The sequence below is a fragment of the Arvicanthis niloticus genome, chromosome 3 (assembly GCF_011762505.2).
Source record: "Arvicanthis niloticus isolate mArvNil1 chromosome 3, mArvNil1.pat.X, whole genome shotgun sequence".
Classification (NCBI taxonomy): Eukaryota; Metazoa; Chordata; class Mammalia; order Rodentia; family Muridae; genus Arvicanthis; species Arvicanthis niloticus.
The window spans coordinates 70,542,418-70,567,619 of record NC_047660.1 but is presented as its reverse complement, the minus strand read 5'-3'; the positions used below and the strand labels follow the sequence as shown (position 1 = coordinate 70,567,619).

Sequence of the window (25,202 nt, the reverse complement as noted above, 5' to 3'; positions counted from 1 at the left end):
AGCCAAGACAGGCTTTGTGCACACCATTGCATCTGGCCCTACAGCAGTTTCCTCACAGGGCAATCAGGACAGTGGCTTCTTATGAGAAGGTGGAACTCAGAGGAGTACCCCCTCATTAGCAAGTCGATTCATGGTCTGTCTTCAGAATCACCTCCCTTCATCTCTTGGTGCCCCTCCTTCCATCCCATTGTCCCTTGTGATGTTTGCTGGTCTTTTCCATAAATGCAATACACATGTACACGTACAGGGGGCAGGGAGAAGAGACAGACAGACAGGAGAGATAGACAGCAGAAGGGAGAGAGGAGGGAGATCATAATTTGTAAGCCAGCAGGCCCACCTCTCTGTCCCCTGAGTCCCTATTCTGTTCTCATAGTATCTTGCCATATGGGTCTGAGGAACACTGAAGTCTCTTGGGGTAGGGATGAAGACTTGTTTTTATATTTCCAACCTAGAACAGTGCCCAGCTGCTGTTGAGCTCAGCTGCAGACTGGTGGAGGAATGAAGAGAGAGAACAGATGTAGGTAGAAACGGGAAAGCTTCAAATTATCACCACCTGGAGGGAAAGGATGTTCTGACATGTCACATAGAAGCTGGGAGCACTGTGCCACCCAAAGCTCTTTTTCTGATTGTTCACACCTTGTTATTATCCTCTGCCCAGCAAAGACACCAAACCAACCTTCCTCTCTTTGGGGATTGCAACTTATAAAACAAGCACTTTGCCAACCAGCCTCCTTGAAGGCCAATGCTAGGTTGATATTTCTATACTTTCTTTCCTGCTTGTCCCTGAGAGATTTCTGGGGTGCCACCCACGGGCCCGACTTCCTGTCATCTGCTTTCCCACAAGTCCTTGCTTGGTAGCTCTGAGTCAGGTCATTGACAGCACCCCTTTGCCTTTGTATTTATTATGTAGGTTATATTTGTGGCAGGAAGGATCAATAGAGACTTGTCAGTGCGGAAAATTAATTCCCACAGGTTAAGGAGAACACTAGGCCAAGCTCCATTAAGACGGTCTCCTGGCCTGCTTCTCAACATGCCACTCATCTGAGATCTGGAATGTGAACTTGATGGTCACAGGTTATCTGTCACTAGCCTGGAACTCACCAAATAGGCTAGGCTACCTAGCTAGTGAATCTCTCTGTCTCCTCAGCTCCAGGACCAATGCTAAATCTAACTACTTATTTATTATTATTATTATTATTATTATTATTATTATTATTATTACTATTACTATTGATGTAACTTCTGAGGATTCCAACCAACAAAACAAGCATTTTACTAACTGATCCATCTGCCGTTTCTTGGTATGGTCGCTCTGCCATCCTTGTAGGTTAACTAACATAGGAGCTAACCTCTGGGTGTATCTGTTTTCTGGCAAACAATTTAGCTCTTAGTATAACCAAAATCTCCCACACAAATCATAAAATCTAGTCATGTGGCCCAGAAAGGGCTCTGGAGCAATTGACAATGTCTCAAACACATTTGCTGTCCTGGGTGGCATTGGCCACTGAGATGGCATGGCAAGGCCTCATGTGGCCCCGGCTGGTCCCACCTGCCCTGCCTCCTTTACAGAACCACATTTCTTTTCTCTCTTTTCCCTCCTTTTCTTCAGAGAGGTGCTGGACAGGAGGTCAGAACACTTACAGTACAAGCATTTCTCGGGTGGTTGAGTCAGGAGAGAGGCAGTTGGTATTCTTGGAATATGGCTAATTTAGCTCGCTTGCCTCCACCTGCCCTGCCCCTTTCTCAGACCAAGTCAAGACCCAAAGGCAGGGATGCCAGTTCTACGCTGACCCCAGACTTCAGGGAAGTTGGGAGCAATGAAGAGCACATGTTGAGGGCAGCTCAGACCTGGCTCCTCATAGCACTGTGTTTCCAATCCAGGGGTCAGACTTTTTCTCCTAAAGCCCTCTTCTTAGAGGCAAATGGATATCTTGCTCTAGGTGTCAGGGTACAGGACTGAGACTCAGGAAGAAGCAGGACGATTTGTGACTTCCAGGCCAACCTGATGCATAGAAGGAGAACTTGTATCCAAAACCTAAGATTCAGGGGAGCAGAGGCAGTGAACCTTCTCTTCCGCTTAGACTGTATGGTAGCTCTGAGCAGAACTTTCTCTTCCACTTAGACTGCATGGTAGCTCTGAGCAGGCTTGGGATATTTCCGGGGCTAATTAGAATTTCACTTCCTTCATAAATTAAACTTGTGGCAACTAAATCAAATCACGATTCATGCTTCATTTCCACACACACACAGCCCACCCAAAGAGCGGCTTTCAACCAGTTGAAAGAGTTTGGCTTGCCAATATCCACTGCCTTTCAGAACTGAGACACACAAAGCCTGTCCCCAGCCGCTCTCCTTTGTCCCATCCACCCATGGGAAAGGTGGGGTCAGAGTGCTCACCTTCCTTATATCTGCATTTATTGACATCATCAAGTCATTTTCTTGATACAAGAGGATCTTAGAAATGCTTTGGAGTCTTGTATGTCAAGCTTTTAAAATCATGTTCTTGCTAATCTGGGCTCCTGGGATATGAAGTGCTTCATTTGTAGTTGAGACCCTGATAGGCGGGGTTTCTTCTAGATTCCAGAAAGAACCAATCAGAGCTGTATAAGCACTGTCAATGCATGATGACAAGGGCTTATCCTACCCCTCACACCCAGATGGCCCCAGCTAGGACCCCAGTCACCTGGGCCTGTCCAAACCCCATCATCCCTACCAGGATCACTTTCATTCCTTTTTCTAATAGGTAACACCCAAATATCAAAATGTATGCACAAAGTAACCTATATTTGTGAGTGCATCCATGCGTATGTCCTCAAGTGTGTGTGTGTGTGTGTGTGTGTGTGTGTGTGTGTGTGTGTGTGAGAGAGAGAGAGAGAGAGAGAGAGAGAGAGAGAGAGAGAGAGAGAGAGAGAGAGAGAGATGGAGCCGGTAGAGATAGAGAAAGATAGGGAAAAAGAAGAGGGAAGAGGGAGACAGAAAGGGAGGAAGGGAGGGAGGGAGGAAAAGAGAGAGACAGAGGGAGGGGGGAGAGAGGAGAGGGAGGGAGGAAGTAGGAAGAAAAGGGAGAGGGAGGGGGGAGGAAGAGGACAAGGAGAGGAGGGAGAGAGAGTGAGTGTGTGCGTGTAGACCAGAGGTTGACAGTTGATGTCAGTTGTCTTCCTCCATCAATCCCCACCCCCTTTTTAATAGGGTTTTCTCATGAGCCTGCAGCTAGCAGGCTCTGCTAGGCCAGCTGTTTAGAGAGCCTGTCCCTCACCAGCACTGGGATTACAGGGGTGCATTGCTGGGCCTGGTTTTTACATGGAGACCCGGATCTGAATTCAGATACACATTCTTACAGCATGGGCACTTTAACAGCTGAGACATCTGCCCAGCCTGAGACGTGTGTATACATGCAATTATCTATCTATCAGTTCTGTTCTACATTAAGCATGTTTGTCTTCAGACTCTATCTAAAACCATCTATCTCCTACTAAAAGGCTCCCTGAGTTTGTATTTATAATAAATTCCAGCTACCCTGGCCTGGCCTGTCTGGGAGCAGTTCTGGGAGCACAGGGCAGAGAGAAGGGCCTGTTGGGGGGAGGGGGAAGGGGCAGCTGCCCTGATCTCACTGAAGTCCTCTCTCTCTCTCTAACTCAGGACATCATCGAAGGGGGCAGCCTGCGCATCCCCCTCCAGGAGCTGCATCAGATGATCCTGACACCCATCAAGGCCTACAGCTCTCCCACTACCACCCCTGAGGTGCGCCGCCATGAGCCCTCACCGATGGAGAGCCCAAGCCCTGACTGCAAAGACAGCGCTGCAGCAGCCACCAGCCCCACAGCCAGTGCCTCAGCCGGTGCCAGCGGTGGGCTGCAACCACCCCAGCTGAGCAGCTGCGATGGGGAGCTGGCTGTCGCCCCTCTGCCGGAGGGGGACCTCCCAGGGCAGTTCACCCGAGTCATGGGGAAAGGTACTGTTCTCTCAGGGAGCCCTAGTCAGAGACTCAAGAGTTATGAGAGCTGCAGTGAGGTGGGAGAATACTGAACGAGCTTCCGTAACCCTACAGAGGTTTGCCCATTGGAGGTCTCAACTCCAGTCTGTGGACCCCTCTAGGAATGCTGGGCCCTTCCTGTAGTGATCTACTGGGCCTTGAACCTTCAGAGACAAAGAAGTGAGGCAGACACTTTTGAAAAAGATGCTTCAAAGTACAAAACCCTTGCTCAGTCACTAGCCCCTCCCCCAAAGCAACAGTGGAAGCCCCAGTCTAGAACCCAGAGTGTGCCCCCTGCTGATCCCCTGGTCCTGCCCTTCCTGATCACTTAGCGATTCAACAGAGATGGGCCTTCCTTGGACAACTCTCAGTACAAGGCGCTTCTATTCAACCCCCTGGGTTTACACCCTCCTTTAATCTACCTCACAGGATGCTCTGGTGGTCTTGGCCTGTTGACTTGTGGTTGTTTAATAATTCTTGTGTACCAGAGGCCCTTACACCCGTGGTTTACCTTGGTGACTTAGGTGAGCCCCAAATACCTCATTTTATAGAAAAGAAATCCAGGCTGAGATAAGCTGTCCAGCAGAATGTACGAGTTCCTGGCAGAGTTGGGATTTCAAGCCTCAACTTCTCCATCTCCTACCCGACGGTTACCTGGAGACCTTCTTGGTACCCCAAAGTAGAGCACAGCTCAGTTCCATGAGAAGCCTCCCTTTGCCAAGTTGATAGAGCCCAACCCCAAAGAATCACCACCCCTATTCTACACTGCAGACAGACTACGTCTGAGTTCCCAGAAACTTAGGCATCCCCTTGCTTCCTAGTGATTGCACATACGTTCCCACGTCTGAAACCAGGGCCTTACTAGCCTGAAAAAGCCTTAGAATTACATCCTGAGTGGATGCAGGACAGTGGTCTCTCTACTCAGCCTACTCAAGCAATGCACTGCACAACCTGCGTATCTACACTTGACAGCCTGGGCTGAAGCATTCCTTCCCTCCCTCCAGTTTGTTCACCTTTGCTCCACTTCCTAACCCTCTAAATGGCAGCCAAGTCTCCCCACGGGCGAGACAGTCTAACAGGGCCTCAGGGCTGTACGAGGTGCCCTTCTCATGGTCCTTGCGGACCTGTCCTCTTCTTGTCTTAACTGAGTCCACACTTCACTGCAGCTATCGGCCTGCTTGGCTGTTAACCCCACTCATTAACCTAAGGCCATCGGCCACTTTTAATAGCCATGGGGTACTCAGGACCTGACTGATGGTGCCACGGTACACGAGGTGAGAGGTGGCACTCACACACATAGCTTGAAGCTGGATCATGCGCACAGTGAGTCACGACTAAATTGTGTCGCGTCTCCAGGGCAGAACAGAGCTGAGTGGACTCTGTGGGTAACACCACCCTTCCTGCCTGCACTGCCTTCCCTGTGGCCTTTATGACCACATTTTGGAAAAAAAATGCACCCCCTTCAAATAAATTGTGCCCTCCCAACATCCTTCACAAGAAATTCTGAGTATTAAAAGAAATGATAGTAAATACTAGTCTTTTTCCTTTAAGAAAGAGGGAGCCATGTTTTGTCCTTTAAAGAGCCAAATTCTCACCCACAGAAGTGGACCTGTGTCTTGTAAATGAAGTGAGGGGTACCGCGCCTCTGATACAAACTTATAAAGGGAAACAAATCCACTGAACTCTGATGTAGAAGGTGGTGGCACAGCTCCCCTGGGCAGGGGTGAGGAGGAGCTGGTGGCTGGAACAGGCCTTTGCAAACCCCTTCCCACCCCTGAACTCCATTGCATCCTAGGAAAGACCCAGCCCAACAAAGCCACCTGAGAGTGCTCCATACCCCATTCCTGTATACAGGGGATCACAGTGGGGCTCAGTCTAGGGAGAAAGCACTCCTCAGCTCCACCTCTGTTTAAACTGTAACTACTATGTGAGAAGCTACAACCCAGGGAACACAGTACACCATGTAAAACAGAGGAAAGTGAAAACCAGTACCTCCTTCCTGCTCCCACCAAATCTGCCATCTCCTCTCTAGGGATGGCTACTATTGAATGTGGGGTTGCCCTTTCAAAACCTTCATCCCGTGCATGTATGTGTGACTCTCCATTCTTACACAAGTTTTAAGATCGTTTCATAATTATTTCCACAAACACATATTTGCATATTTATGTCAATACAAAAAGCACCATTCTTTATGGTAACATACTGATCTGCTGTGCGTGTGTATATAGGTGTGTGTGTGTGTGTGTGTGTGTGTGTGTGTGTGTGTGTGTGTGTTATTTAACATTTATATGTACAAATTATTTAACAAGGTCCCCATGGGTAGACATGGAGGCCTTTTCCATGGTGTTTTTGCAAACACTGTCATTCTGGAAGCCTGTCATGACACAGAATTGGTACACATCTATGTCAGCATCTATGTCAGCATCCTGATATAGGATGGGAAAAGACATAGGAGGGGAAAAGAGTCAAACATGATCCCCAGGTTTTGAGCTTGCTGTGCTTTGAATGACAGATACCCAACTCTTTGACTCCTTTTGCAACTGGCCTTTAAGGTGAGGGCAGAGTGGGCCATGAACATGACCATAAAAACTGTAGTGTGTTGCAGGGCAGTGGTGGCACATGCCTTTAATCCCAGCACTGAGGAGGCAGAAGTGAGCAGATCTCTTGAGTTTGAGGCCAGCCTATCTAAAGAATGAGTTTCAGGATAGCTAGGGCTACACAGAGAAACCCTGTGTCAAAAAAGGGGGCAGGGAGGAAGCCTGGTATACATGTCCTCTACCCACATAGGAATATTGCCCTGCTTTCTGGCACATGCTTGAGTGTGTAGGTGAAGGCGTGTGTGGATAAATGTGTATCACGTTGAGAAAATGAGCCTGCAGATTACTGAGTGGCAGATTTCTTCTGCTCCATGCACGCCTACATGTGTCCCAGCCAAAACGTGGCTTTAGCCTCGTTCCTGACACACAAACACCACTGCCTTCCCACCTGCTCAGGGGTGTGTGGTTCATTCATAAAATGGGGTTGCTTCCCCCCGCCCCCCACTTTGGCAGAGGGCTCAGTACCACCTACAACCGCCGAAGCCAAGAGCCCTGTTTCTCCTCTCACAGAGTATCTGTCTTCAGGCCTGTGTCTGAGGGCTTCATACAGAATGCTATGACAGGAACAAACCCAAGGAGTTTCTGGGGGTGAGGGCTCCCGTGCCAACTGAGAATCTGACTTCAGTGGAATGATGAGCCTCCCAGTGCTTTCTGTGAGCCTTATGCAATGTCTCAGGCACACATTCCTCATAAGGCCTTGGTCCTGAGAGAGACAGAGCCCAGAGGCTGTAAGAGTATGCAGTATTCTGATTCATGTCTTCTTACTTCACAGTGTGCACACAGCTCTTGGTCTCCAGACCCGATGAGGAAAATATAACCTCCTATCTACAGCTCTTAGACAAGTGTCTTGTTCACGAGGTGAGTAGCAACTGATTTTAACCTGTTCCTCTCACTGCTTAGAAATGCTGCCTCAGAGTTTTTGTGATATGATCGCTTTGGTCTCCGACAACTTGATTTTGACAAGTACATGGCCATTAGTAACAGCTGCGACAGAACTAGGCTGTGGCCCCCTCTGACTAAGACTCCAAATGGGTGTCCCCTTGACATCAGCATTCACCAGAGAATGCTGATGTCATAGGGTGCCTAGGAAGAACTTCAGGCCCCAGAGGAATCCAGGTGACCAGATCTGAGCTGACGAACACGTAGAACTGCTACCCAGCCCTGGATAAAGTCTTCTTCACACTGTGTGATCAGACATTGTGTCTTTTAGTGTAGAGAAACTGGGGGAGAAAGGGAGAGAGAGAGAAAGTACAGATAAGAAATAACGACCAGGATGGATACTGATGGCCGTTGGCCTGCTTGGATTCGTGGTTGTTATAGAACCTATATTTGCCATCTGACTTTGGGAAGGAGACTGAGGCAGGTAGACTACAGACCTTCTGAGTGGGGTCTTCATGTAAAAGCTGGGAAACTTCTGGGCATGACTAGGCTGGTGGATATTCCTCAGTACAGAAGGAATGGAGCCTGGGGCTCAGGCCCAGGCAATCAGTGGCTCCCTGGGTGCCCGGTCCTGATGAGTCACTCTGTAAGATCCAGATTAGGGAAAACATGGGGCCAGATAAATAAGGTATCGAAGTCTTTGGTGGGGTTTCAATGTGAGGATGAGATGGCCTGACCCTCTCACATTTACTTGTTGGCAGTCAGAACCCCAAGAACTCAATGGACCCTAGGGGCAGTAGGTGACCAGTACAGAGGCCTGGCTCCGCTCTGCCTTCCCATTCAGCCTCCCAGTGGCCCAGGCATCTCTTGCCAGAGAGCCTGCCTTCTGTGGTCTGATGCTCTCCCCCCATCACATTCTCCTGGGGTTCCATCCCAGGCAATCACTCTCTGCTCCCTCAGATTCTCATCTTGATAGTGTCTGCTCTACGCAGTGTGAACTCACGTAGCCTAGTGGCCCATCCAGAGCCCTCTGCCACTGTGAGCGCAGCAACCAACTGTCTAGGTCATGAGCTCAGTCATGCTGCCCTCTGAGATAGTTCCTCCAAAGTCCTAGACTTTCAACTAAACAAAAACAACTATTTCTTAAATCACCCAGAACATTGTTAGGCTTAACAATGGCCGAAGGCCTTTCTTGCCTATTTATTTCAGTAAAGGACAAGACCATGACCTGGGAACCCCAACTGTCTCTTTGCTGGTTGCAATCCTGATGTTACACTTAGTTTTGTCTCAGAAAAAAAAAAAAAAAAAAAAAGATAGAAGGGAAGGCAAGACTCTGTATACTTTTAGAGATCAGTTAGGCCAGCTCCCTAAGAGGCTTATGGTATAAGAGCACTGGGGAAGATAAACAGAAAATAGGTGTACAAGCTACTTTTCTCTTCCTATGATCCAATCCCTGAATAAAAGCAATCTTCAAGAAGAAATGTCTTTGTTTCCCACATGGAAAAGGTACGTGAGGAAGAGCAGCTTCTACTAGTTGAGGCCAGGAACCTGAGATGTCCCGTTTCTATCTCAGCACTCCACCAGGAAGGCAGGGGAACCAGGATGGGTCTATGACCCATAAAACCTGTCCTCACTTCTACCACTGAGGTCATACCTTCTAAATGTTCTACAACCTTCCAGAACAGCACCACAGCTGCAACCAGGAGTTCAAATCCATGAGCCTATGGGGGACGTTTTCCATGGCGATAAGACCTCTGCAGAGGTTCCCTCCCATGGTGCCTCAGAACCCAAAGATGGAATGGTGGACATACCTAAGCTAGAGCTGGAACCTAGGGCACTTCCTCTCCAGCAGCAGAAAGGACTGTCTCAAAGCAGAGGCCAGAAGTCCAGCTGTGGCACTGTGATCCAGCTGACTTCTGAAGCTGGGAAGACATCTTGGTGCTTAAGATCAGTTGCTCCTCCTGCAGAGGGCCTGAACTTGGTTGCCAGTACTCATATTAGGTGGTTCACCACTACCTGTGATCCCAGTTCCAGGGGACCTTATGTACACCTTCCCCTCATCTCCATGGGCACCTACACAAATGGGTGCATGCTAACATGCAGCATGCATGCACACACACACACACACACACACACACACACACACACGTATGCACGCATAAATAAAAACAAAATCTTTAAAGACAAAACAAGGCACAGTTCTGACGACACAAGTGCTGAGGTAGAATCTGGGACTCTGCCCTGGAGGAGTGCATTCGCGAGTGGGCTGGGGTAGGTGGGTCAGGAAAAGAACTATGCTCTGTGAAGGCAAACAGAAGACTTGTGTCCACCGCCATGCCCACTCTTAGCACTGAAGCATTTAGACTTGAGATGAGAAAATGGTTTCCACTTCAGCTCAAGTTATTTGAACCCATGAGAACAAGAAATTAATGAGTCCAGCTGCCTCCATGGAACTGTGCATAAGCCTCTAATTGGTCTAACCTGGCCTTGAAGCATCACCCTGACCTCGCTCCCATCCCATGTGCCCTCCCTGAGACCCCTGACTTTTCTTCTCTGGCAGCCCCAAGTGCTCAGCACAAAGAGGACACTATGCGGTCCCATCTTCTGTTTACTAGAGAACACCTCCTTCACAGGCTAAACGGGTCTCATGGCAGGTCTTTCTGCCTGAACCCATGTCAGATGGAGGGATCTGCACTCTGCTACCGAAGGAGAAGTGTTGTTCGGGGCTTTGATTGTTGGCTTGATCCTTTTCCACAGCCAAGGAGCCCATTGGCAGCACACGCCTGTCTTGGGAGGCTAGTGGGCATCGAAGGAGTGGCAAGGCTAGACCTGAGCTAGTGGCAAGGCTAGACCTGAGCCCCAGACAGGGGTCCTTCTCACAGACGAGGCCTCCTGTTCCCCATCAGGCTTGAATCAGGAAGGTGTTCACTATGCAGACACCTCCGTTCCTAAGGAGGAAGGCCCCAAGATAGGAAACTGAAGAACAGGGAGGTTCTGAGTTTTACCTGTGATGCCAATTCACTCTGGTTCCTGAATCATCAGACCAGGTTCCTCCTCTTCACTGTCTGGAGGTGGTTCTGGAGCGATGGGCTCTCTTTCCTTTGGAGGCTTTGCACCCAGTGTGTAAACTATAGGACCGAGGGTGGCCATCTCTCTCCAGACAAGCGAGTTGCTCTGGGCCTGATGAGGCAGAAGCCTTGAGCTGGGTGACTGTAGTATCTGGGAAGTCAGCAGGCCTCGAATCTTCCTTCCCTGCTCTGAGCCTCTGGCCTTGGGCTACCAGGGGAGGAGGTCGGGATAAGACATCGGCCATTAGAAGGTTCTCTACAATGGAATGCTAGAGACAGAACTCCATTTTCAGAGACCTCTGGAGCCAAGTGTGATATAACTTCAGCTCGCTTACCAAATACTTCCCAGCTGGGAAGAACTGAGCACCCATCACAGGATGTGGTGATGTCCTGGAGATGATGGAATCCACACTGTATCTACATAGATGCTGCGTGCCACCATAGGAGATGTCATCTACATAACGGCGTCCTTGGGAGGACATTCTAGCCTCTCACTCCTTTGGACTTGGACAGTTGTTCTTCAAGCTCACTGCAGCTGGATCTTGTGGTTGTAAGACTCTGAAGCCATTTGATCTGAGACCACCCTAAAGGGTGCATCTGTGTAGCCAACGCCACCTGTTTAGGGCCTGAGGAAGCAGCATGCACGGAACTGTTTAAGTGACTCTGTAGTATCTACTCCCGATGCGTTTCACCCTCACAGACCCCTTTTGAGTGACCCTCAATTTCCAGAAAGCACCAAGTCTTCAGTCTGTGTCCTTTAGTTAGGCGGCTCTTCTTGAACGTGCTCGGTTCTGAGGAGAGTGTTTCCACAGCTAAGTGGTATCCTTTTGCTTTTATCCACAAAGTTCTTCAGGATTTACATCCTTAAAAGATTAAGCATCCCCAGGAGAAAATTAAGCTGTCTTTTTTTTTTTTTTTTTCAGTCTTCAAGAAACCTGTTTCCTTTATAGAAAGCAAGCATTTAGTCTGTTGCTCTAAGTAATACTTTGTTACTACTTAAAGGATTCCAGGCCTTTTTTGTCAAAACCACTTGGGAATGTTTTTTGTCACTGCTCCTGCTAAGCAACCCAACCAGATGGTTTCCCCAACTCTCTCCAGTCCAAACCTCAGCTCAGGAACTGGGCGGGGACTCAATAGATGACTTGGAACCCTCACCTGCTATGGGACATCAGGAGTCCATGGTGTGTGACCTGCACAGTTTTACCAGGGTACCTTCTATAAACTGCCTCCTGGAAACCTTCTAGATTGGAGAGGGCCCCCATCACCTACATCCAATGTTTTCCTTGGGTGATTTTGATGTATTTGAATTTGAAAGTCCCTGCATTAGGGACTTGGGACCCTAGGCTATGGTGAGTGCTAAGGCTATACATCACAAGGAACATAATATAGATGTGTGCAGTGTGCTCTAGACTGCATAGGTGTGTGCTCTAGACTGCATAGGTGTGTGCTCTAGACTGCATAGGTGTGTGCTCTGGACTGCATAGGTGTGTGCTCTAGACTGCATAGGTGTGTGCTCTAGACTGCATAGGTGTGTGCTCTGGACTGCATAGGTGTGTGCTCTAGACTGCATAGGTGTGTGCTCTGGACTGCATAGGTGTGTGCTCTGGACTGCATAGGTGTGTGCTCTGGACTGCATAGGTGTGTGCTCTGGACTGCATAGGTGTGTGCTCTGGACTGCATAGGTGTGTGTTATGGATTGTATGGCTGTGTGCTATAGACTGTAAAGGTATGTGCTATATGCTAAAGATGAGATAGACATGTGCTACAGACACTAGGCAAAATGTCTACCTACATTCCAATATTACTAGAAGACTTGAGAAAGCATCAGGCTTACCTTCTCCCTTCAACTACAGGCAAGGTTAAGTTACAGAGCTGGTATACATGGGGGGGGGTGAGAAGAGGGGTTCGTAGGGCACAAGGCTGTTTAACTAGAGATTTCTCAGGAAAATGCTCTAAGCCACAGAATGCTGCCATTCTCTGAGGCCTTGCAGCCCACTCCAGAGTGACCACACACTATCAGGCAGATTGATTTTTGGAGTGGCTTAGAATTTCCATTGATTATGAAAATGCAGGGGGTCTGCAAAGCTAGAATATCTAACAATCAATTTTGCAGCTCATCCTCAGTTAACAAATAGGGTGCAGGAAGGAGTCAGACAAGGGGAAGATGGATGTGGGTCTTCTGGAAATACAGCCAAAAAACGAGGTTGTCAAAAGCTTAATGCCTGCACCAGGTGCTCCCAATGCCAAATAACTCGAATCTTCAGCACAGATAGCTCCAATTTAAGCCGACTGCTGTCTGGACCAGGTTGGAAACAGGTGTGAGGGGGAGAAGCCACCATAGAGACATTGGCGTTTTCCTTTATTAATTGTATGTTTTTCCCTCTAATGCCAGCCTGCGTCACCCATTTAAAAGTCCTGTTTGTTTTTGCAGGCATTTACAGAGACACAGAAAAAAAGATTGTTGTCATGGAAACAGCAGGTGCAGAAGCTCTTTCGGTCTTTCCCTCGGAAAACCCTTCTAGACATATCAGGATATCGACAGCAAAGAAAGTATGTTGAGATTTTTGTTCTTTGTAATACATGGTGGCTTCCCCAGTGCCTCGCTGGCTGCCTCAGTTCTAGGCGGGAATACGGCAGGGCATCAGTCCTCGTTCATGAGGACACCCCGTGGAGAGTCCCAAATCACATTGCCCGAACAGGCTGTGGTTGGAGAAAGGCTGGTAGGAAGAACCTTCCCACAGGAAGAGCTGAATCGGAACATCTGGACCTCGGTACTCATGGTCAGAACGGTGATCCTCGACTAGGTGTGAGAAGCATGAGCTCATGATGTAATGAGTGCCAGCAAAAGTCAGGGGCAGGATTGAGCCACAAAGCAGGGCTCTGAAAGGACCTGAGTGTGATCTTCTATCAGTACCTTAAGTGGTAGTGTAATGCCTTTCTCCCTTCTAGCTGCAGACAAGCTAATTATAGTTGGTGGCAGGGTGAAGAGCCCAGTGCTCGTCTATTTTGGTCTGAGCTGCAGTCTAATAGCGGGGCAGGACCATTCTTGATTTTTCATAGTAGCTCAGCTTCTTGGATGCAGTTAAAAATAAGCCTGGTCACACTTCAGAACATGTTACCTTAATATGGCTGTAAATCGAGAGACCAGGTGCATGGGAACTATGAAGTGAAGGTTAAGTTATCATAGAAATGAAGGAAAATAGGGGGGTTGGCTTAAGCATGAACAAGATAGAGAGAATTTGAGAATAAGGAAGCGATCATGTCAATATCCTACAGAGAACCGCCATTTTGTGTTACGTTCTCAAACATAAACAGATAAATATTCATCTCTTCACTTGCACCTAACAGGTTCTGAAATTCATTTCTCAGTGCACGTACAGAAGCTGTGTTGTTAAATTGGGGGGGGGGGGAGGATGGGGGTAGTGACTCATTTGCATAAGTGTGCCTTACCACTTGAAGGAAATAAGGCCAGCTGGAGTTTGTGGAATGTCTTCATGACAGATTTACTTAAAAATTAAGATGCTATCACATTCCACTACACAGCACTGTTATTTATTATGCAAACATTTAGATAGCACATGCCCAGTGGTTTCTCAGCACTAAAAATATATTCGTTCATTCCCTCCTCACAACAAGCCTATGAAGTAGAACTGCTATTATTAACCTTAGTTTACAGATAAATTGATTGGCAGAGGCATCCAGGATATGGAGCAAGCTGGACAATGCTGGGCTCCTTACCATCGCAGAGCGACTGCTCTGGTCTCAGGCTAATGCACAGAGAGGATATGCCTGCAAATTGATACTACTGCCACCTCACCACCTCCAGCCCTTGGGGGTTGTCAGCTCTGATGGGCTTGCAGATCAGTCCTGCATCAGTGGCCTGGATACAAGGCAAGACCTGCTCCTCAACTGCCTTGTGCTGCCGCCAAGCACCCCATTTCTATGGGTGATTCCCAGGTGAGAAGGTCTCCAGCTCCTGTTGCAGTACCAGACCCTAGAGGAAGTCATTCTGAAGTAGAAGTTGAAGATACCCAGCTTTTAAGCTCCTCTCACCAACAACCCATCCCGTGCCTCTGCCTTGTGCATCCTTGATCCACACCGGAGAGCTCTGCTGAGGGAGAAGCATAGTCAGAGCCTCTACAGACTGTTATTAGTGCATGCTAGGTTAGGGCCAGCCTGAGGTCTGCCAGGTCGGAGTCTTTGTGTTGACTAGATAAGAATGAATTCATCCACCAATTGTGGATGTTCAAAAAGATGGCGCCAAAGCCATGAAACACATTCCGCTCTTCACATTACCTCTGGGATATTTTTACACTGTTAATTTGTTTTTGAAAAACCGTTTCTCCCATACAAAAGTAACCGCAGGCAAGCCCCTGCTTGAAACTATCTCACAAATCCCAAATTAATTGCTTCTTATTAATGTTATTTTTATCAAAGTTTCAAGGAAACTGTATACATTTCAAGGAAAGAAAATCAGGTAGACTCGGGGAAACCAGAGAAGTTGAGGCATACAGGCTCAGAGGGGGCGGGCCCGAGAATGGGAGCTTAATTTGTTCTTTGCATAATCATTTCCTTAAGCTGAGTGGACCTAACTGACCTCAGAGTTCACTCCAGCTGTCGGGCAGCGGCTCTCCGCAAACCTGGCTTTGAAAAATAACCTTTGAGGACACCACAGTTGTATTCCACCAACAGGAAAAAGGTGGCCTCTCAAAATTCTGCCTCCACTATGCTGTAACCACCACCATCACCACCACCACCACCACCACCCCAGACCCTGGAATATTCTGGGCTTTACTCCCTTCTGCAAAACAGCTGATTTCTAACTCTTGGGACTCTCAAGGTTCTCCATTTCTTCAACGACTGTCCCTAACAGAGCCCTCTGCCCATTATGTAGCTAGAAAATACAGTCTTGATCCAGGTCTGAGTTTTGATTTTCTTGGGCAGTCCCAGCACTTGGGTGGTTGAGGCAGGAAGATAGTTTGAGGCTAGCTTGTGCTACATAGTGAGACCCTGTCTCAAATTTTTACAAGCTACAGTGTTGCTTTCGTAGAAGAACAAATCATTTTAACACAACACTCATCCACTACTGTTTTGCATGCTAGGTTAGGGCCAGCCTGAGGCCCTATGAAACAGCCTTCTAAAGTCCCAGCCAAAGAAGGAAGTGAGAAAAATCTGTCCACACTAAATAAAGGGTTTGGGGGAGTCTTAGCAGATACTGATCATCTATCTGGCAGGTGGCCCAAATCCTGACTTCAGAAGCTAGAGGGCCAGTTCTCACCAGCTGAGAGCAGAAATCCCTGCTTGCTGCTACTTTTTCAAGTTACCTCCCTGGGGTCTCTGATTTCATGGAATCACTCTGAGCTCGCCTCACCCTAATTTTCAGTTTTCAATGAGGAAAGGGAAGATAAGATAAACAAAGAGACCAAGAACCCAAGAGAAGAAGAACCTCCTCTTCTGAATGGAATCTAAATCACCCTTCTTGGCCACAAACGCCTGGAAGAAGATGGACTTCCTAGATTCCTTTCCTGAACCTTCTCTCCCTAAGAAATTTAGGAACTCTAGGAGCTTTTGCACTGCCACCTCAGACGCCACCTCCCCCAACCCACACACAACCATCTCTGGCTCCGGAAGTAACTGCTGTGAAGGACCCCCTGGACCTCCACCAGCTAAGCTAAGTCAGCTCATCTGCAGGGGCTCCTCACAAGCTTGGGGAAAACTCCCCAGCTTAGCAACCAAGCAACTCTGCTCCATCTAGTGGCCGTTGCCCACAATGCACGTCCTCTCCACCCTCCTGAATAACTAAAGCTGCCTGACTCCCTTGGAAAGAATGTGCCGGTTCCTGAAGCCTCCCAGAACCCCGGGGCTGGTGGAGGCTTCTCCGCTGAGCTCATCCGACCCCACTGGGAGCAGTCTCCTGCGTGGACCTGAAAAGCAGAGCCTTGCCAGCCCTAGTGAGGCCCTCCCTGCAGGAAAGGCCTGGGGAACGAGAAAACGAAGAGACGGGACTATCCTAGGTGTGTATGGAGTCCTCCACACACACACCAGTGGCCTCTCATTTGGAGAAGTATCACGATGGCCTTTCAAACAGCATTTGCTGTGCAAAACGCTGACTCCTTGCCTCAGGCCTGGGACATAAGGGGCTGAGGAAGACACATATACAGTCCTTTCTTACAGAGCTTATATTTCAATTGGGTCCTCCATCCAAGACTGCTTACAGACAACCTGATCAGAAATGAACCGTGTCATAATAGAAGGCGCACCAGAACGGAATCAGATCCAGTTCTGATACTGACTCTACTATTTTGCTTTGTGGCTTCTTGAAAGGCACCATGCCCTCATGCACAGACCCACAGGTTGGACCAGACAAGAATAGAAGACAGAATATTTGGGCTCCCCTTTTGAGTTCATATTTGAGTGCTGCCCCCTGCTGGCTGTGTGGCGATGGCAAAATTCTCGAGCTTTCTGGGTTTTTCTAGCTGTAAAGATTAGGAAGCCTACTTCATAGGGCTGTAGTGTGGGTTAAGAGTAGTGTGCAAACTCCAACATCTAGCATGTGCTGTTGATTTTAGATACTGGGTACAGTTTCAATCATAGCCAATTATTGGCACCCCCAAAACCTCTTAACTGTTAGTCCCAAAGAGGCTGGAGCATGCCAGAACCTCTGGATCCCTTCTCTTTGCTCTCACAGTCGTGGCTTTGGGCAGTCCAACTCCCTCCCGACAGCCAGCTCTGTGGGCGGCGGCATGGGTAGACGGAACCCACGACAGTACCAGATCGCATCTCGGAACGTCCCTTCTGCCCGCCTTGGTCTCTTGGGCACCAGTGGATTTGTCAGCTCCAACCAGCGCCACACCGCTGCCAACCCCACCATCATGAAACAAGGAAGACAGGTTGGTTCTGCTCTGGGAAGCAGGGAGTTTGACCAAGCTCAGGGGCTGAGGCTTTTAAAGATGTCCCCAAACCGGACAATTTCCAGAATGGAAAGAGATGACCCCGGGGGATCTAAACCTGGGGGATAGCTGAGCCTATGCTTCCCAGGTAACCACTGTTTGTGTTGTTTCCCTGGAGACAGAAAAACCCATGGCTGTTGCTTGGGAAAACTAGTGCTACATTAATCTCTGGGACCCTTGTACACAGGCATGCAAGGGCTACTTCTGCTTGATCTTTACCCTGTCCCAGCATACCCCATCACCGTCCAAGTCTGCTTGGGCATTTAATAAGCTCCCTTTGACTTTTTCCTCACAGTCCCAGCTGCAATGGTGAGTCCACAGGATTGTTTGAGAGGCTGTCCCTTGCTGTGAGAGTGACAGTGACCTCTCTGCCCCCTGAGCCCAACCTTGCCTTTCCCTGAATGTTCGTTCCCTCCACCCCATGGGGCAGTAGAGGTTGGCCTTAGGACTGGGAACATACAAGCAGGCCCAATGAGAGGTTGGCTTTAAAACAGAAAGGCTTCACCAGGAGGAGGCTGGTGGCATTCCTTCCCAATGGGAAAGGCATGTCTGAGAAGCCCCGATGTCAGTTCTAGGCGCGGTCACTACAGGACACATGAGCTGCGTGATACAAGCCTATTGCCAGTACTGAGTCTTCTTTTCTCCTCAGTGTGGAGTAAATTTGGGGACTCTCAAAAAAGAAAATCAAGCAAGAGCCCTAAACTCATTGCACTGTTTGCTACAAGTGTTTCTAAGACACCCTGCCCCCTTTAAGAAATAGAGTAAAAAGACTTCTGGAGATGGGGAGAGGGAAAAGGTGGCCGGGATGAGTTCAAGCTTAAAGCAGGGCCTGGGAATGAGCATCAAATGGGCCGGTCTAAACCATCTATCCGTGGTGGGTGGCATGGCCCCTTCCAAAACTCTCCTGGGTTACCTGTCTCCCGAGTTCCAGCTGGGGCTCTACTTCCCCACAGGGTCTGGACTAACACCCTCTTGTATGTCCCTCTCTAGAACCTCTGGTTTGCCAACCCTGGGGGCAGCAACAGCATGCCCAGCCGCACCCACAGCTCTGTCCAGAAGACCCGCTCGCTGCCCGTGCATACTTCCCCACAAAACATGCTGATGTTCCAGCAACCAGGTAGGGCCTGCCCGGCTAGCACACAGTCCCTTCCCTCTCTCTCCCCTGACGCAGGAGGGAGGCCAGGATGCCAGAATAGATGCCCTGGTGACCCAGCCGGAAAGTGCTGAGCCTCAACTGTCACCACACATTCTTTAGAGCTGCCGAAAGCCTTTCCTTTTTTAAACCATGCCTTGCCAGCATGAGCAGAGACTGCCTAGCGGGAAGTCAGAGCCTGAAGTCCCAGCACTGTTTGCAATCTGACAGGGATATTTCTGATACCTGTCAGATATCTAGATTCCTAGATTGATTAAAACAGTGATAGCTATCCCTGGAAGAGATCTGTGTGGAAGGGGGGGGGGGAGGGAGAATGTGTGCAAAGAGAGGATAAGACAATGAAAAAGAAAAACTTGAATGTTGGGGTCGCTGTGGAATTGCATTGGAAAACAGAGCCATTGTTCCTTGATTCAAGAGTAACTTGACAGAGTGGATTCAAGGCCAGATAGGGACACATGGTCTCAGTCACCGTGCCTCCTAATAGAAGCTACCTGAATTCCATACAGCAAACAGATCCTTGAAACTTCCCTCTGTGCAGGCACTGACTCTATAATCCAGGCATGCACAAAACCACCTAAACCATGGCTACATCTATCAAGATGCCCCCATCCCCAAGGACTAAACAAGAGATGCATCCTGTGTTTGGGTAGCCTCAGCCACACCTCACAGCCTGGAGCCCTGTGTCCCAGAAGCAATTGTTTACAAGGCTTCTGATTTCAGCGTTCCTGCAAATCTAGAGTATTAGAACTCTAGAATATCCTAGGCTTTTCTTTTCCCTCCCACCCCTCATAAAGATTTTTTTTCTTAGATGTTGCAAACCCCTCCTTGAGGTCTTAAATCCCTCATAATGGCCAAAGCTCAGCAACAATGCCTACTTCCGGTTTCCTTGTCGTTGATGACCTGCTGACCTAACCAAGGGTTCTCTCCTGGCTCGGCCCACTCACACTCAGCACATTCTAGGTGACTCCTCTGTGACATGGCCATGAAGGGTGAGGCAGGTCAGCCCATGACCCAGAACCCCTCAGTGAGGAGACAGGAAGCTGTGGAAAGTCTCTACTAAGGGTCTCCTTGGACCCTTCAAAAAATCTCCTTGGCCTTCGCTAGGCTTCCAAGTGCACTTCCTGCTAACCAGTGACTTTGAAAGCTGGTCTTGCTTCTCAGCTTCCTTCACAGAAATGCCTCTCACCTCCAGGCCAGGCCAGAATGGACCTGAGAGGTGGGATCTGGATGTGGGCCTTTCTAGTCAGAGGAACCCCACCTGGTCAGCCATAGGGTCTTCTTGGGCTTATGGGTAGGTGCTGAGACTGGACTTGGAGGATTATATCAGCAAGACAGGATGTGGATTTCATCTTTATACAGCTAGGAAGGAGTAAACATGAGCATAAAATGAATGGAGATGGGAACCCCCAAATGCTTGTCTGGGGTACAAGGTACGTTTTTCTCCTGGCTTCTTAACATGCATAAGCATCCACTTAAAATCATGCTCCCAAACCCTGAAAACTACCACAAAGTCTAAAAAAGCACTGACTTTGTGAACTTTAAAATAATTGCCTTACAAAGGAAGACCACCTCTGGAGAATATTGAGAAGCCTCCAGGTGTGTAACCAGTCACCTTGCTCAGCTCTGCCGGTGGCGGGTCCCTCTTTCCTACGCTGCACAGTCAGGACCTTCCGAACACCACCTGTGGTGGCTTTCGGCTTTATTTCCACCTGGACAGGCGTCAAGTATGCCTTGGTTCCATTGGGAAGGCCAGCAAATCACTGCTGACTCTGGCTGGCCACTGGGATGAAGAGGAACACTCAGCAGGGCCTCCTGGAGTTAGGGGGACAAGGTCTGAGACACCCAAGCAACCTAGAGCTCAGCAAACCTGTGGCACGCAGCAAGAATGCCACACTGCCCAGAGGTGGAGTTCTTTCCCACCTAGAAATCAAGCTCCTCTCCAATTGCTTGGAGAGTGATCCTTCCTTTTGGAAGCAGTTCTGTTTCAGTTGAGCCAGGCTCAGTTGCCCTTGGGCTTCAGTCAGAAAAGATCTTAGGGTAACCAGTTGTTTAGAGGCCATTGAAGGTTCCTTACTTGCCAGGAGGACCAACAAGAAGGAGCAGCAGGGCCCAGAGCAGGCTTTTCCACAAGAAAACCACAGGCGGGGTAGAACTCGAAAGCCTACATTCTGGAAACGGCACCCTTCACTTTGCACAGAACCACATACAAAGAAAGCTCTCCTGAACCAGAGTACCTGTGTGCAAGATCGTGAGATTGTACCTTTCAACAGCACCATCTCACCGAGTGACACCTACCTTATACATCAAACATCCCCTATGTACTGGCTTGTGACTGGGGCCTCCCTCCTTAGAGCACTGCATACCTAGAAACATAACCCTCTGAACTGTGGTCCTTCATTTCCTTCTCAGTATAATGCATTTAAAGAGAATGAGGACAGGAAGGATGTCACTAGTATCCTGAGTCCACTAGGGGAATGAAAGGGACTACTGTGCAGAGACAGAGGCCAGATTAGGGGTCATTCAAAGTATGTGATGGGTGTTGTTCCCCACCTTTCAGCTGTGCTTTAGAGACAGGAGGTGAGGGAAGTGGTCAGTGATTCAACTTTACCCCAGCCAAGAACGAAGCTGGGCAAACCCCACTTCCTACTCTGAGAGTCCACCTGGGCAAAATGGCCCTCTTCCCTATCATCTGACCTAACGTTACATAGATGTGTGGGTCCCAGAGAATGGCTGCAGCACAAGCTCCCCACCTGTATCCCCTGCCACCGCCAGCAGCAACATTTAAGGTACAGTGTGGCCACGAACATTTCCCTGTGATCAGCCTTCCCACCCCGCTGGTTTTCTCTATCCTGCCTGGGCTAGATCTTTTTCTTATTGCCACCTCCCCTTTTCTTCCTTATTCTGAGTCCTGTGCTCCTCCAGCAGTGAGGAACACACTTGTAAACACACAAGTGAAAGGCCCATGTAGCTGTGTAGCAAGCAGGCTAGGCAGTCAGCTGCAAGGTGGGTCACACAGGTCTCTTAGAGTGCCCAGCCTGTTGCATATTCTCAAATCTGGGTGGAATCGTGCCTCACAGACAGTACTGTAAAACTGCATGTGACACTCAGCCCAGTGGAATTTCTGCCTGGAACAAGCCAGCTGAGTTTTTAAAGGACTCTGACAGAAGTCCCCTTAAAGAGATGGCCAGCAGCTCCTTTCCAGAATCTTTTGAGATTACCGTGCTCTGTACATGCGGGACTTCTGAAAAGGCACATTTAAGTCACAAGTTGGCTCACTGGTTACGAGTCTTACTGCTCTCCTAAAACACTTGAGTATGTTCCCACTGCCAATGCTAACACCACCACCACTGCCACCACCGGCACCATCAATCACCATCTGGTGGCTCACAGCCTCCTGTATCGAAAGCACCATGGCATCTATGCCCTCGTTTGGCCTCCGTGGGCATCTGTACACATGTGGCATATACTCACACAGACATACACATTACATAATTACAATAATCTTTTCTTTTTCAGTTTTGAGTCCACCTTAACCCTTAAGCCATAACCTTCAGAATCCTCACCAAACTCTAGACTAACCTAGTGATAAGAGAAAACAGAATTCCTGGTACAGGTTTAATATTTGTTATCCAGGGTGTTTAGGACCAGATGTGTTTCAAATGTCAGAGTTTTTCAAATTCCAGAATATTTGCATAAACTTCACCCCAATCTGAACGCCTGAAATGCACCCAAATCCAAAGTATTGGTAGCGTGTGTCCACATGGAAAGGTTCCAGCTTTTTGGCTTTTACCAGCAGCTCTGAGTGGCGATCCCAGGGAAGAAACAGACTTCCTGGAGACAACAGTGAGAAGGTTCAAGCCAGTCCTTACTGTTGCCTTGCTGAGCGCTTGCAGCCCTGTGATGCCTCTGAGACCTGCATGCTAACATGTACCTACCAACCTGCAGCCTGATTGTCCTCTGGAGCTAAATTTAAGGAGGGCTCTACCCACCAAGCAGCACATGACTGAAGGATGTTAACTTGAGACAGAAGCCCTCAGCTATCTGATCAGCCTCTATCTGATATGTGCGGCAAGACACCATCGGTCTGTTTTCATCAAGCCCACAATTAAAAAGTCACACTGTTAAGGTTCTCTGCGGCATGAACATATGGGCTTCACCAAGACTTGGAATTCTTCAGCACTGCTCTGTGAGTGATAGGGGAACGTGTCAGAGCGAAGAGTGGAGACAAACATTCAAACAAACCAACTTCCCACCTAAAAGAGCAGCCACAACGAGACTCTGGGGCTGAGAGCCCTGTGTTTTTCAGCCTCCTTCCTGGAAACACGCAATCCTGGGCTTGGAAAATGGCATTTTGCTGCGTGTTGGCAAGAACGCCTGCAGCTGAGACTCTTCTCTCCAAATGTCGAGCGTCTTTATTTATCCAAGTCTCTCCACAGTGTTTGTTTAAAGGGGAGCGCTAGAGAGTAAACGCACCCTTCCAGTGAGCATATGGATGACTATAATTGCTGAAGTTTGTTTTTTTTCCCTTTCCGTATTTGCTAACTAGCTATATATAAAATTCTGTTTCTATTTTATAGGTTTCACACCCCAAAGGCTGCTAATTTTTGCGTGCATATGATTTTCACATGAATGGATGAAAATGCAAAAATACTCTTCCCCTGGTATGGTCTAATTGCCCCAGCCCTTCCCTTAGCAGCAGCTCCTAGGTGGGCTCAGGAGAGACTCCTCCCATCCTCTCTGGCTCCCACCTTCCCCAGAAGCCTCAGGGGCCTCCATCCACTCAGGAGTTGGCCCTGTTGTCTTCCAAACCTCATGGATGTTGCAACTTGCCACAGAAAGGTCACTGTCTGCTGCTTGGTACGTTTCATATTGACCAGTTCTGCAAGCCCTTCTCTGAGAACTTGAAAGGATGAAAATGGCATCTGCCTCTGTCTGAATTGGCTGACGAAGGCGGGCACAATTTGCAGGAGAAGAGCTCTTAAAAAAAAAATGTTTTTTAATGATTGTATGTGTGGTGGGGGGCCAGGGGTACACCTGGCTTAGCATGAGTGTGGAGGTTAGAGGATCAGTTTCAGGGGTCAAATTTAGAGTGCAACAAGCCCCTGTAATCGCTGAGCCATCTGGTCTACCCAAGAAAGATGTTAATGTATAGCTGATTAAATAAAACAAATATTCTAGTCTAGCCATTGATTTCAACTTGTTTTCTCACCAATCACCAGCACTTGTTCCCTCAACCATGCACTCTTGTTGAAAGGAGTGAAAGAGCAAACAGCCTACCCTTTCCCACACATCCCTTTCCCACTGCCAGGTGGAAATAAATCCCAAAGGAAGGAACCACTTCCCAAGGTCACATAGGGAAGTAATGGCAGCATTGGGGAGGTCCAGACACTGGAACACACCTCTTGCCAGCACATGCTGAAGGTCTTCTTTCTGCCTCTGTCCACTGGATGTAGTCATTATTGGTGGCTGGTGGTCAAAGAGAGAGATTTAGGAAAGCCAGATCTAGACAGTCAAACTGCTGTTGCTGACTCCAAGATGCTTCTAGGTGCTTAGAGGCAGCCCAAGGTTCCACATGAGGAGGGATGGAGTTCCCAGCCAGAAAAAGGAGGCCCCAAGAGCTTCCTTCCACTGGGAGAGGGAACAGTAGTGCCTGAAGGTAGAGGACACCCAGAGGCTGGAGAGTCATGTATTGTTTGTGGCTGTGTGGAGCTGATGACCCCTTCTTGCACTGGAAGACATGGGTGTTCTCCTAGCCCTATGTTTCTTACCTAGCTTTGATTAGCTACCAGTACTCTTGAGCATCATTGGGGACTGAGTTTGTTGGGCAATAAAGGAGCTGGCATAGCAGAAGTATCAACATAGTCCCTCACTCAAAAGGAGGATGTACTGGGTTGGGTGTATGGTACCTGCCCCTCGCCATAAAGCAGAATCTCACAGGCTGGGTTCCAGACTCAGTGACTATTGCTAAACCACACCCCCAAGGACATGAGCCCTAATCTAGGAGGGGCAGATGCATGAAACATCTGGTATTGATGATATAAAGAAAGAAAAGACAAAAAGAATGTTAGAGGAAGGTGATTTCAAGAAGACAGTAGAGGTTGCAGTAATGGCTCCATGGTTAAGAGAATTTACTGCTCTCTCAGAGGACCCAGGCTCAGTCTGCAGTATCCTTTGCAGGCTCCTTACATGACCTAACTCCAGCTCCAGGGATCTGATGCCCTTCCTTGGACTCTGTGACTACTGAATGCATATAAACAAAGCAAAACAAAACAAACATAAATCTCTGGGACTGGAGAGAGCTCAGTGATTAAAAGCAGTGGCTGCTCTTCGAGCGGACCTAGCACCCATATGGCAGCTTACAACTGTCTGTAACTCCATTTCCAGGGGATCTGACACCCTCACACAGAGATGCATGCAGGAAAACAAAACAAATGCACAGACAAAAACAATGCACAAAAGGTAAAAAATAAGTTTAAAGAAGAGGAAGAGGAAAAAGAAGAGGAAGAGGAGGAGGAAGAGGAGGAGAGGAGGAAAAGAGGAAGGAGAAAAAGAAGAAAGAAGGAAAAGAAAGAAGAAGAAGGA

The 25,202-nt window shown here is 48.5% G+C and overlaps 1 protein-coding gene across 4 annotated transcripts in view; it reads left to right on the top strand.

The window, feature by feature from the left end:
* Positions 1-25,202, top strand: part of Samd4a (sterile alpha motif domain containing 4A) — a 215,418-nt gene that overhangs the window by 179,498 nt on the left and 10,718 nt on the right. For all 4 annotated transcript variants that reach the window (XM_034497028.2, XM_034497027.2, XM_076931169.1 and 1 more), the window contains 5 exons: positions 3,640-3,952; positions 7,343-7,428; positions 12,949-13,067; positions 17,206-17,407; positions 18,458-18,584. In XM_034497028.2, coding sequence (XP_034352919.1) covers positions 3,640-3,952; positions 7,343-7,428; positions 12,949-13,067; positions 17,206-17,407; positions 18,458-18,584 — 847 coding nt within the window. The remainder of the gene's footprint in view (positions 1-3,639; positions 3,953-7,342; positions 7,429-12,948; positions 13,068-17,205; positions 17,408-18,457; positions 18,585-25,202) is intronic.